Below are 13,255 nucleotides of genomic sequence, written 5' to 3' on the forward strand. Positions count from 1 at the left end.
AAGAACAAACGCTTGTTTGCTTGTGTGGCAGGTCAGCAAAGGGGACAAACTGGCCTGCAGCTTGGCCCTCGACCTCTTCTGTAAAGGCTTGCCAGCTAGAGATTAAAATTCTTAAATTTTAATTTATGTATTTATTTTTTGCCACTCCAGGATTTTTGGCCTTGCAGGATCCTAGTTCCCTGACCTGGGCCCTGGGGCAGTGAAAGTGCAGACTCCTAACCATCGGCCTGTCAGGGAATTCTCTACATTGATTTTTAAAGGTGGTTTAGAAAAAACCACCACACTAATCCTAAAATATATACTCTACCTGACTGACTTACAGGAGAAGTTTGTCAACCCTCCCTTATACTTGATTGTGTGCTTACATACTTGTTGCTCACTATCAAATAAGCCTTTCCATGTGCCTCTGTGCACATACCCACATACTCCTGCCATTCAGACAGGCACACCCTGGAATGGGCTAAGAGCTGCCCGAACTGAAGAAATCCATAGTCCTTGTAGATCTTTACAGTTTTGACAGCAGCTACACTGTAGAGTTTTTCTAGGCCTCTATTTTAGAGGTTTAAAAAAAAGGTACTAAGAGGTCTGGTTACATAAAACTTGTCTTCTGTCACCCAGAGTGGCTGGTGCCCCATCCCTTCTTTCTTACATCATACAATAATGAAACTACCTTTAAGGCACAAGAAACTGTATCTACAACTGTCTTTGGACCTGACAGACATTATGGTCACACGGGCAACAAAAGAATACACAGAAGCTGTTAAATTTATCATACATATTTACTTGATCTATACAGAATTGAGTAGATAAAATCAGATTCACATTAGTGAAAAATCTCTACAAAATGTCTTTGAAAAGCAAAACAAGACTGCCTCTTAACAATTCGTATCCTCATGAAAGACGTGGGCTGTAAAAATAAAGCAGTGTGTTTAGCACAAACTAGAAGATATCTGCATCATTTTTTTCACAGTTATTTCCATCTACAGTCTGAAAGAGGTAGATTTTTCTGCAACACCTGAGAATTGAATTGATAACCAGGTGTAATAAAGGCAGTTGCATACATAACTAAAAAACACTGGTCTCAAGACCAAGAAATGTACTCCTACAAGTCTGAGGATGAAATGATCCATTATACAAGACCCAAGTTTTCTCTACTCCTTGGCGTCTCCTGCCACTATAAATAATACACATCAAGATTCCATGATGGTGTAACAAATGCAGTTGAAGCAAATTTGACATTTCAGTCTTTCCTGGGCCAGCCTTAGTAGCATTACAGTGTTCTAGCATGTGGTAGAAACGGGGCGTGCTACAAAGCCACAACACTGGGCTGGTGAAGTGATTGCTTAAGGAGCATGTCCTTCTCGGAGGGTCCCATTTGTATTTATTCACAGGGTAATGGGAGGAAAGAGATTCTGAAAGGATACCAAATGCACCCCAGACAGAATCCATGTCCTTTAAACACCATGAGAGCATCTAGCTAAAAATACATAGTAAGCCAAAAGCAGCAGGCCAAGTACTGTTAATCACGTCGCTTTATAAAGCCCTTGAAAATATGCAACAGGTTCGAGCTTTACAATCTTCCACACAGGACAAGCACCACAAAGAAACGTGGCAGGCTACACAAATGGCTTAAGACGGTAAGAGCTGTACATCCAGCAGAGCGCTTGTGAAATGGGATCATTAGTACTAATTTTACAGTAGAGTATATTTCTGATACATACCTCCATTTTCTCTTGAGGAAATGAGTCCAATATTTCATTTAGTAGTCGAAGGGGATATTTATAAAAGGCTGGCTGTTGGAGGAGGATGTGTTTGTTTTTGCTTCCAACTCATTTTGACGGTAAATAGATAACCAACTTTGTGGGTTTCTTTTCCTCCACTGTCTGGCCCTTTGATTAACGTAACCAATGGTGGAAGCTTAGATACAATCCTCCACTCCAGGTGCCGCTGCCTATCTATCGGACAATTTTCAATTCTTTGAACCCAGTTTAGACCACAGATGTGACAGGACAAATAAAACTTTAACAAAGAGAAAAACCCTTTTAACTGGACAGAAGAGTTTATTCAGTCCAGTAAGCAATTCAAGAAGTGTCGGTTTGATAGTTTTGCTCAGTGGAATGTGCTAACATCAGTTCTAGTAGAGCCTTTTTATTTCATAAAATATTTCAACGCAAATTATACCAGGGACAAAATCAAAACTTGTCAGTGCAGCCTGGTTAATGATGTGTATAAACTCGACCACATTCAACATTGTGAAGAACAAAGGAAGTTAAAGGGCAAATCCAAAAGTGATGTGCTGCGTTTCCAGAGTCCCCCATTCCAAGTGTAGACACCTTGATAATACTGGTTTGTTTTTTTCTTGAAAAAACATAAAAGAGCTAAGAAAAGGGTGAGAAACAGACTGAAAGCATAAGTAGTAAACAGATCCTAGCTACTTAACTCTCTGCCAAGTTTTCTCAAAGTGAAAAATGCTGGTTCCAGTCATTGTGTTTTAGAAATGAAATCAATTTCAGTTAGCATGATCATAATTAAAATTCCCTTTAAAAAACCCTGGAGAACTGTGCTGGTTGGACTGTTGGAACAGTTGGACTCCAACTTTCAAGTAGCCAGAAGGAGGGACTTCTGCTTAAAGAAAGCTACACGTGATTTTACCCTCATTGTCTTAAACTGCCAAAAGACAGAGGAAAGTGGAGGATGTGCACCCAAATCCCAAACAAACCACCAGGCTCCCCACACAGTGGGCATCCAGGTGGTCCAAATTCAGACACTGCTTCTAACCTGAAAACAGAGCGATGGGGCTATTTTTTGGTCACGGAAACGTTAAGCCTGTTTCTCCGATGATTTGCCTGTATACACTATTTTGTTTAAAAGTTACACCTTTGTGTACATATTCTGCCAAAACAAATTCTAGGCTTGTGGCCATCTCAATGTGTCAAATGATATAAATACCAAAAAGCTAATTTGAATCAAATATGCTATGCTTGTTTCTGACCCAAACCTAGAATTTTATTTTTACTTGGCATTTAAATGGGCTATTAGACAAAAATCTAGTCATCTTCATATTTTTCTTTTTTTGAGTAATATTAATGGGAGGGGGCCAGGATTTTTAACTGAACATTGTTTTCACATCAAGGAACCATCAGGGATTTTCCTGGTTGTCCGGTGGTTAGGACTTGGCACTTTCACTGCCGGGGCCCAGGTTCAATCCCTGGTCAGGGAACTAAGATGCCACAAGCCGCGAGGCGGGGTGGGGGGAGGAGGAACCATTATCAGAACAAAGTTCCCTTGTAATGGTCAGCCCTGGTGAGGGAAATTTTAATTCGGACAATTCTGTGCAAGGAGCAGGGGAGAAGGAAAAAGGCAATGAGCACATGCATTCCGATGAAGGGGAACGAGGCAGATGTGCAACACAGCTGAGAAAATGTAGGGAGTAAAACTATTCAAACCTGCCAAGCAGCCTCCTGTACCACATAGTCCAGTAGTTCTAAGAAAATACAGATATGGTAGAAAAAGTAAGAAAATTTTCACCACAAAACCAAGTGACTACTAACAGAGAAAGTTATACACAAAATAGAGCTCTCGATACAGTGATCACACTTGGTCTCAGTCAACTGACTCGATGCTGGACCCGTTGCCCGGGGACGCAGCCTCCGGGGTGACCCGGGTGGCGCTTTGCCAGGTGGTGCCGGGCTCCTCGGGAGAAGCCAGGCTGGTACAGGGCTGGGCCCCGGGTGGCGCTGGGCCCCCGCCCGCCGCCCTCCCCGAGACCTGCTCCTTCAGCACCTCCACCTTCTCGTTGAGCTCATTCCTCTCCGTCTGCAGGGCCCGGCACAGCTTCTCCAGCCGTTCCAGTTTTATTTGAAAGGCCTTGTACTCTTTATCTCGGACAGTTTTCTGTAAAGAGGGAAAAAAGGCAGGATTTGTGTAACCTAACTGAATATGAATTAGGTTACTGGATACAACAAATTAAGTCTTTCGAGCCACTTGTTGGATCACCTCTTGACCATGTTCAGTTTCTTCAAACACCTCCTAACGTCCAGCTAGCTGCATTCTGCACACAGCTACGGACACCAGTTAACGTGGTTCCGGGGTGACAAAAGTGACATTCCCTCTGTCGTGTTTCTTAAAAAGAACCAAAGTCCACCTTTAAAAGCATTTTGTATTGATGAACTAGTAAGGAAATACCACCAAAGACCAGCAGATAAAAAAATTAAGGGCCTGCTTAAAAACAGAGGACTCATCTCCACATAGATTTCTCGTTTTACCAATCCTCAGACAGGAATAAGATTCAAGGTGTGATATTTAGTGTTTGCAAACAGTACATCTCAGCTTTGCAAGACTGGTAAAAGTACTATGTTACCTTTTTGGAAAGACTAAGGGCAGAGAGACAGGTACCCAAGTCGGTGGCCTGTGTCTGCACCGGGAAACCTGATCCAGGCTCAGCCAGGTGGGTGCCTGGTCGAAAGGCAGACTCCCCCACCGCGACCCCCAGACCCAGTCAATCAAACTCTGGCTGGAGCTGGGCAATCCAGGTCTTACAGGCCGGGGCTTCCCGCAGGCTGAGTGGCAGGAAACCCAACACCTCACCTGGGACCTTAGCTATGGCCTAACTCCTGCCGCAGCAGCCCCCAACCCCCAGCTCTGGCCAGAGTCCTCAACTATGACAGCAGTGTCACAGGCGTGTCCCCCTGCCCTGCCAGCCACCTGAACATCATGAGGCCCCGGGACTAAGATCACACCTTAGTCACGGGAAAGCACCTCACCTCTTCAGCCATTTGCAGAAGTGCTTTGTTATTGTTTTCCCATTTGGTCCGCCATATTATTGTTTCTTTTTCCAGTTTTTTAATTTTCTTTGTCATCTGTGAATCAACAGAATTGCAAATTTAAATTCAAAGTTCCATTTCTTATCTCCACAGCCCACCGCACCCCCTGACCATCAGACCGGTCCTCCCCGCCCCTATGATGGCCTGCCTCGCCTGCAGCCGGCTGTGCCAGGTGCCAGGGCAGGGCTCATCTCACAAGCTCCCCAGGGGGTGGCGGGTGGACCAAAGCAGGGGTTTGTTCATACGATGAGAAAAACCTCTCATCTCCTCAGTTTCAGAGGCAGCAACACCTGGAAGAAGCTGCCCGCCAGCCGCTCTGAGCGCCTGCTTAGGCCGAGGCCAGCCCTCCTCCTTCCCAAGTGGTGCCAAAAACCATCTCTGTTCCTGAATTTTCTGTGCATTAACTACTTCATGTCATTCTTACAAGGATCAGGGTGCCTCCTCCTCTCCAAGATGGAGAGCTGCGGGCTGTCTGGGACTGGGGCCCAGGGGAAAGTCATTAACTCTCAGCTTCCCTTATCCTCACGACTCACTTCAGATTTTGCTAAAAATAAAATGGGTCCAAAAATCAGGGGAATGTTCTTAACCGATGCTGCCAGAACCCAGTTTTCAGAAATTCAAGACGAGATTTTGCTCCGGCGCCAGTGAGGCCGGTTCTCAGGTCCTGTGCACCGTGGGCACCAGTGAGTGGGGACGGCCAGCTCCCCCCCAACCAGGGGTGCCTCGGGAAGGCGGCTGAGCCCGCCCACGGCGGCCACAGTCTCCAGGGCCCCAGGGCTACCAATACCTGAAGGGGGTCACCAGAACACTCCCATGGGCAAGCACTGCTTGAAATATGCTACGAAGGGCAGGCATGTTGTTATTTGTAACAAGGAAGGCAAAGAAAGGGCAAACAACTTGCCTGCCGTCACCCAACGCCATGCAGTGGACCCTCACCCCAGGGCCATGGTCCCGCCACCACCACCTCCCCTGCCACCCCGGCCGTAAAAGCCCCTGGTATAAGGATGCATGGATACGAGTGTATCTACTGGTTCTTAGTTTAATATCAAGGATACCGCTCTCCTTATCGTAGGCAGGAAGAAGAACCAGAGGCCAAAAAATCGGTTTGGTTGAGAGACAAAGAATTCAGTGGCAGTATAAATGAAGGGAAAAAAAAAAAAAAAACACAGCTAAAAAGGTAGAAACACTAATATATATCAACCAACCAAAATACACAGTTACTGTTCTGGGCTTAGCAGTCTTGAAATAATTTAATCTCCAAGGACACTGAGCTTTGTGAAAACAGTGGGGGCGGGGGTGGAAGGCAGGGCGGGAGGTATCACCTGAAGCAAATAAAACAAAAAGACACAACAAACAAAAAAGAAACCACTTTATTGCTAACAACAAATTATATTTAATAGAGGAATTAACTTTAATAAAGACAGAATTTTAAGAGCCTAGAGATCACTAGCTACTAGCTACATGGGGTACTAATGAGGGCAAAGTGACTAAATATGATGCCACTAGAAGATCAGAAGAGATGAAGATATTACAATAAAAACATGAACTCATCCAAGTAGCAATCATGCTTAAAATAGCTTCTTATATAAATTCCCTTTTAGGCAATACTCCACTAAAAATAGGCAAATACCTTTTCCATTTCCTGGCGGAAGGTTGTAAACAGTTCATTGCTTTTTGCCATGGTAGTCTGGAATTCTTCAAACTTATCCATATAAAGAGAAAGCTACAGAAAACAAGTATGAAAAATTTAGAGTTCTAGGTAAATGATTTAAAATCCCAAAGACTTTCAAACAGAACATAATATGGTTAAACATTAGTTACCTGTTATAAGTGACAGAAACAAGAACAAAGCACACCCAATCCTTGACCCCAGACAGCAATGGCTGCAGTTCTAAGAACCCACCAAAATGCACTAAAACTTAGGAAGTTATGTTGACCTCACCATCTTTAGATGTAACTGTTTAAAACGTACAAGTATTTATTAGCTCCATTCCACCAATTATAATAAAAATGGAAGGATGTGGAATAGTTATAAATTTCATACAACTTATCTTTTATGAACTACCTCCTCTCCTTATATTTCAAAAATTGTCCTTGGAAAAAGATCATTCTTTTAGAATACCACCTGTACAGTTCTTAGCTTGGTACCAGAGACATCTCTTTTCTTAACATAGGCAGGAAAATGAAACAGAAGCCAGAGAATTGGTTTGGTTGGGGGAGAAAGAATTCAGTGGGAGTATAGATAAGATAAAAAAGCTGAAAGAGGTAGAAACCCTCACCCCAGGGCCATGGTCCCGCCGATTTTTCTTTTAACTCTCACCCTCGAGGAATTTTTATTCTAGCTGGGAAAATAACGCTAACCGACAAGGCAAGCAGAACGTAGAACACAAGAGTCACCCTTTTCTCCCCCAGGACAGGAATGCACAGAAGCCAGAGGTGGGGCGAGGCGTGGTAGGGGTCAGAATAGAATAGTTCGGGAAGCTCCTTGTGGCTGAGGCTGGCGCTAGGTCTCAAGGGCAGGATGAATTATTTCATTTCAGACAAGGAGGGAACCCTGAGAGCCCACCTAATATAATTGCATTATTTCAGGATAAGGAAACAGGCCTGGAGGAATCAAGTGCTTTGCTCAAGCTCACACAATACATATAAAAAGACAGCAGAGAAGAATAAAAGATCACCAGAAGCCAAGAAATAGCACCAGCACCGCCTTTCCACCTTCAGCAGTGCTGTATGCGGAGCATCAGAGAGAAGCTACGACCAGGGACCAGGGTGGGGAGGGGGAGATGCCCCGGGACGGGAGCAGAGTGGCCGGCGGGAAGACGGGCCAGCTCTGCTTTGTGGGACGGAGATGCGGACTGAAAGCGACTCTACCAGTGGCACCAGGCCAGATGAGGCGATGATAAGACAGCCAAAGTATACCCACAGGAGGGTGAGGCCAAAGGCCAGGATGAATAGAAATTTCAGGGAGAAGAGCTCAGAGGATTTCCGAGCAGAGCAGTCCGCAGAGGGGCGCATGGTGACAGAGCCTCCGGGGTTGGGAACAGCAGTGAGGCTCGGGCAGACTGACGGAGGAGTTCTGGCACTTGAGGGAGATTGGAAGTTACGGCAGTCTTAGCATGGTCTGTTTTTTTGTTTCTTTTTTTTTTTAAGATTGATGCATTTTTATTTAACACTTAGCAGGACAGAATCTTTCCCATGGTTTGTAATATAATATACCATGTCATCATATGTACAGATATAGCCTTTTTTTTTTTGAAGTACAGTTGATCTACAATGTTGTGCCAATCTCTGCTGTACAGCAAAGTGACTCAGTTATACACATGTATTAGCATGGTCTGTTTTTATCAAAGACGGAACATCCAGGTGGACTGTCCCATCAGAGTTCAGTGCTGGCCCTCTCTGGGTAATTAATAAGTGGCAACTACCATCTTGGACTTACAGGCCTAGATTACAAAACAGTGGTCAAAACACACCAGTAAGACTAAGATCATCAGTGAAGCCTGGAAACAGACATGACAAGCAAGAGCAGAGAATGAGACCAACGCTTGGGAAGAACAGCACATTGAGGGAGTAGGAAAAGAAGAGGTGGCAGAAAAGGAAACAAACTAATGATCAGATAACATGACTCAGAGCAACACCGACCACAGACAAGAGAAACTGCACTGCTACCAGTACAACAGAGCTGGAGCTGCCTGTGAACTCGGCAGAAGGGTCCTCTGGGGCCTTGCATTAAAGTCCATCTTCCAAAGCCATATATACACTTTTCATATCTTTTTCACATCAATTGTCTTCTCTACTTATATGGACAACTGAATTTATAGGGCTAATAAGGGATTCAAATTTCCTAGAAGCATTCTAGCACAATAACTTATGGTGGAAAGTTCAAACGACTTCTTCAATTTTCACTCTGTTAGGCTAGCTTTATAGGAAATGAGTGTCACAACACTGTAAAACGTTTCCAAAGACAAACAGCTCAAAAGATGTGTTCATAAAGATTCAGGCTGGTCTGCATTTTAGAACTAATTTAGAATCCTTACATTAAAGAAACTTGTTACATAATAAACCTTCAAAATGAGTAATACATTTTTCATTAGAATGTAATCTACTTAACTTTTTCTGAGAGAGGGTGAATTATAGGTGCAAATGCCTAATTTCACCTGTCTGTAAAGACATGGGAAGTCCTTCCTGTACCTCTTCTTTGAGCGGGGAGGCAGCATCTGCTACCCTTACTCCACACAAGGCACCCACAGAAAAAGACTGCATTAGAACAAACCTAGGGCATCTGGACCGAAAAGCAGGGAGGCAAAAAAGAAAAGCCTAGGCCCAGACAGTTTCACGGGTGAATTCTACCACACTGAAAGAAGAACTAACATCAATTCTTATCAAACTCTTCCCAAAAAAATGAATAGAAGAGAATACTCCTGAACACATTCTATAAGGCCAGCACTGCCCTAATACCAAAGCCAGATTAGACAGTACAGGCCAGATAAGAAAACTACGAAGATGGTTCAACATAGGGAAATCAACAAATGCGGCGCCCCACATTAACAGAATAGAATGAAAGACAAAAATCCTATGTTCTCAATAGATGCAGAAAATGCATTTGGTAAAATTCAACATCCATTCATGATAAAAATGCTCAACAGGGAATTCCCTGGTGGTCCAGCAGTTAGGGCTCTGTGCTTTCACTGCTGAGGGCATGAATTCACTCCCTCGTTAGGGAACTAAGATCCCACAAGCTGCACAGTGTGCCCCCCCCCCCAAAAAAAAAAGAAAAAAAATTACAAACCCCAAACCAACAAACACTCAACAAACTGGGTACAGGAAGGAACATACTTAATACAATAAAGGCCACACATGACAGACCCACAGCCAACATCATACTCAAGAGTCAGTGAAAGGCTGAAAGCTTTCCTTCTAAGATCAGGAACAAGACAAGGATGCCCACGCTCACCACTTCTATTCCACACAGTAGTGAAATTCCAAGCCTGAGCAATTTAACAAGAAATAAAAAGCATCCGAATCAGAAAGGAAGCAGCAAAACTGTTTGCTGATGACGTGATCTTATATATAGAAAATCCTGAACACCCCACCAAAAATTGGAAGAATAAATTCAGTAACATTTCAAGATACAAAATCAACACACAGAAATCAGTTGTGTTTCTATATACTAACAACAAAATATCTGAAAAAGAAATGAAATAAATAAAATAATCCTATTTACTATAGCATAAGAAAACAAATTACTTAGGAATACACTTAACCAAGGAAATGAAAAATCTATCCAATGAAAACTATAAGACGTTGTTGAAAGAAATTGAAGACAAAAATAAGTAGAAAGATACCCTGTGTTCATGGATCAGAAGAGTCAATATTGTTAAAAATGTCCATACTAGCCAAAGCCCTACCAAAATTCCAATGGCATTTGCCACAGAAATGTAACAAATAATCCTAAAATCTGTATGGAACCACACACACACACAAAAAGCCAAAGTAATCTTGAGAAAATAAAGCTGGCGGTATTACGCTCCCTGATATCAAACTTTATTAGAAAGCTATAGTAACCAAAACAATGTACTACTGGCATAAAAGCAGAATCACAGACCAACGGGACAGAACTGAGAGCCCAAAAATAAACCCACACAAATATGGTCAATAATATTTTTTTGACCAGGGAGCCAAGAATACTCAATGGGGAAAGGGAAGTATCTTCAATAAAAGGTGTTGGAAAAACTGGATAACCAGATGCAGAAGAACGAAAGTGGACTGCTATCTAATACCATTTATAAAAATTAACTTGAAATAGGTTAAGGACTTAAACAGGAGATCTCAAACTGTAAAACTCCTAGAGGAAAACATAGGTTAAAAAGCTCCTTGAGAGTGGTCTTGGCAATGTTGGATATGACAACAAAAGCACAAGCAACAAAAAGCAAAAAGCAATAAGTGGGAACTACATCGAACTAAAAAGGTTCTACACAAAAAACAATCAACAAAACAAGGAGGCAATATATGGATGGGAGAAAATAACAGCAAACCATATATATCTGATAAAGGGTTAATATCCAAAATATATAAGGAACTCATACAACTCAATATTAAAAAAATAAATTTAAAAAAATTTGTTTTAAATTTTAATCTAATTTAAAAACTAGCAGAGGACTTGAGGAGACATTTCTCCAAAGAGATAAAAATGGCCAACAAGTACATGAAAAGGTGCTCAATATCACTAGTCATCAGGGAAATACAAACCAAAACCACAATCAAATATCACCTCACACCTGTTAGGATGGATATAATAAAAAAGACAAGAGATAACAAATGCTGGTGAGGATGTGGAGAAAAGAGAACCTTTGTGCACTGTTGGTAGAATTGTAAATTGGTGCACCTACTATGGAAAACAGTATAAAGGCTCCTCAAAAAATTAAAAATAGAACTACCATATGATTCAGAAATTCCACTTCTGGGTATGTATCCAAAAGAAATGAAAACAGGATCTCAAAGAGATATCTGCACTCCCATGTTCACTGCAGCAGTATTCACAATAGCCAAGATAAGGAAGAAACCTAAGTGTCCATCAACAGATAACTGGATAAAGAAAATGTGGTGTATATACACAATGGAATATTATTCAGCCATAAGAAAGAAGAAAATCTTACAATTTGTGACAACACGGATGGACTTTGAGGGCATAATGCTAAGCAAAATAAGTGAGACATAGACAAATACTAAATACTGTAAGATCTCACTTACATGCAGAATCTAAAAAAGCCTAACTCAAACAACAGAGTAGAATGATGGTTGCCAGAGGTAGAGGGTGGGGAGAAAGGGGGAGACGTTGGTCAAAGGGTACAAGCTTTCAATTAGAAGATGAGTAAGTTCCGGGGATCTCATGTACAGCATGGTGACTACAGTGAACAATATTGTATAGGGGAAGGAAGGAAGGAAGGAAGGTTGGTTGGGAGGGCCCCCATTAAAAGGTGGCCACCACCTTCACACTCTACCTGGGAGTGGAACTGCATGGTTAACAGGCAGTTTTTTAAATAGGTTACAGGCTCACAGCACAAAACTGTAAAGATTTTAGGTTACACTATATGAAAATGCTATTTTGTAGGTCAAATAGGTATCAGCAATTTCACATGGTTCAACTTCACAAAAAAGAACTAAAATCTGAAGATTTAGCAGTTTTTCTTCAGTAGGAAATTAGCCAACACACATGGGAACAGACAGAGAAAGGGAGGAGGGACTTCCCCGGTGGCGCAGTAAAGAACCCGCCTGCCAATGCAGGGGACACAGGTTCGATCCCTGGTCCAGGAAGATCCCACATGCCACGGAGCAACTAAGCCTGTGAGTAACAACTACTAAGCCCACGTGCCACAACTACTGAAGCCCGCACACCTAGAGCCCGTGCTCCACAGCAAGAGAAGCCACCGCAAAGAGAAGCCTGTGCACCACAATGAAGAGTAGCCCCCACTTGCCACAACTAGAGAAAACCCGTGCACAGCAACAAAGACCCAAAGCAGCCAAAAAGAAAGACAGACACAAAGAAAGAAAGAGAGGAAATTCGTGGGATACTGGAAGGAGGACCCTGCAGATAGCAGGACCAACTGTCCCATCTGCCTGGTTCCCGGGACGCAGGACTTCGAGTACTAAAGCCAGGAAAGTCCTAGGATGAGGTGGTCAACATAAATGAAGAGGAAAACTCCAAGAGGGACATGTGATATATGCTCAGGTCTGCTGGGAACAAGCAAAATCATCTTAGAGGAGATTCAAGGTATGTATCAAATGAACCATAGATTTTTTTTTCTTAAAATTCTACTACCCCTGCTGTCAAGTTACCTGTTGTTTTAGTTGTACTTCTTGCTGTTTCATTTGTTCATATTTGTGTCTTGATTCTGTTGCTTCTTTTAATAACTAGAAAACAGAAACATTCTGGCAAATTACTAACAGTAATTACAAATATGACACTGTCCAAAGACCAGATAGTTAGGCTTAATCCTTCCACTCATTATTTTAGCAAGAACCATGAGTCTATGAATGAAACATTCTGTCACATCAATTGCTAATTACCTGTATCTTTGATCTGTTCCATTGTGAACACTTAGGAATGTAGGAATACTCTTTTATTGCTTAGAAAAAGTACCCGGGAGGCCAAATAATCGATTTACAAAACTCAGGGTTAAATTGTGTTTTAGATGAAAATAATTAGAAGTCTAGTGTTTAGCAGAAAACATGGCTGGGAATCTTGACATTGGGTCATTTAGAAAGCCCCTCTGGGACTTCCCTGGTGGTCCAGTGGTTAAGACTCTGCACTTCCACTGTGGGAAGGGCACAGGTTCGATCTCTGGAAAGGGAATTAAGATCCCACATGCTGTGTGACATGGCACAAAAAAAAAAAAAAAATTAGAAAGCCCCTCTGTTCCCCGACAGGCAAG

The 13,255-nt window shown here is 42.4% G+C and overlaps 1 protein-coding gene across 1 annotated transcript in view; it reads right to left on the minus strand.

Moving 5' to 3' along the window:
* Window positions 1-1,043: 1,043 nt before the first annotated feature.
* The window catches only part of TXLNG (taxilin gamma), a 51,543-nt gene continuing 39,331 nt past the window's right edge, over window positions 1,044-13,255 (minus strand). The window contains exons 7-10 of the mRNA XM_057718990.1: window positions 12,660-12,734; window positions 6,454-6,546; window positions 4,764-4,859; window positions 1,044-3,894 (exon numbers count right to left, since the gene is read on the minus strand). Of these exons, the coding sequence (XP_057574973.1) occupies window positions 3,604-3,894; window positions 4,764-4,859; window positions 6,454-6,546; window positions 12,660-12,734 (555 nt within the window). The 3' untranslated portion in view covers window positions 1,044-3,603. The remainder of the gene's footprint in view (window positions 3,895-4,763; window positions 4,860-6,453; window positions 6,547-12,659; window positions 12,735-13,255) is intronic.

Source organism: Hippopotamus amphibius, chromosome X, assembly GCF_030028045.1.
Source record: "Hippopotamus amphibius kiboko isolate mHipAmp2 chromosome X, mHipAmp2.hap2, whole genome shotgun sequence".
In the NCBI taxonomy this organism is placed as follows: domain Eukaryota; kingdom Metazoa; phylum Chordata; class Mammalia; order Artiodactyla; family Hippopotamidae; genus Hippopotamus; species Hippopotamus amphibius.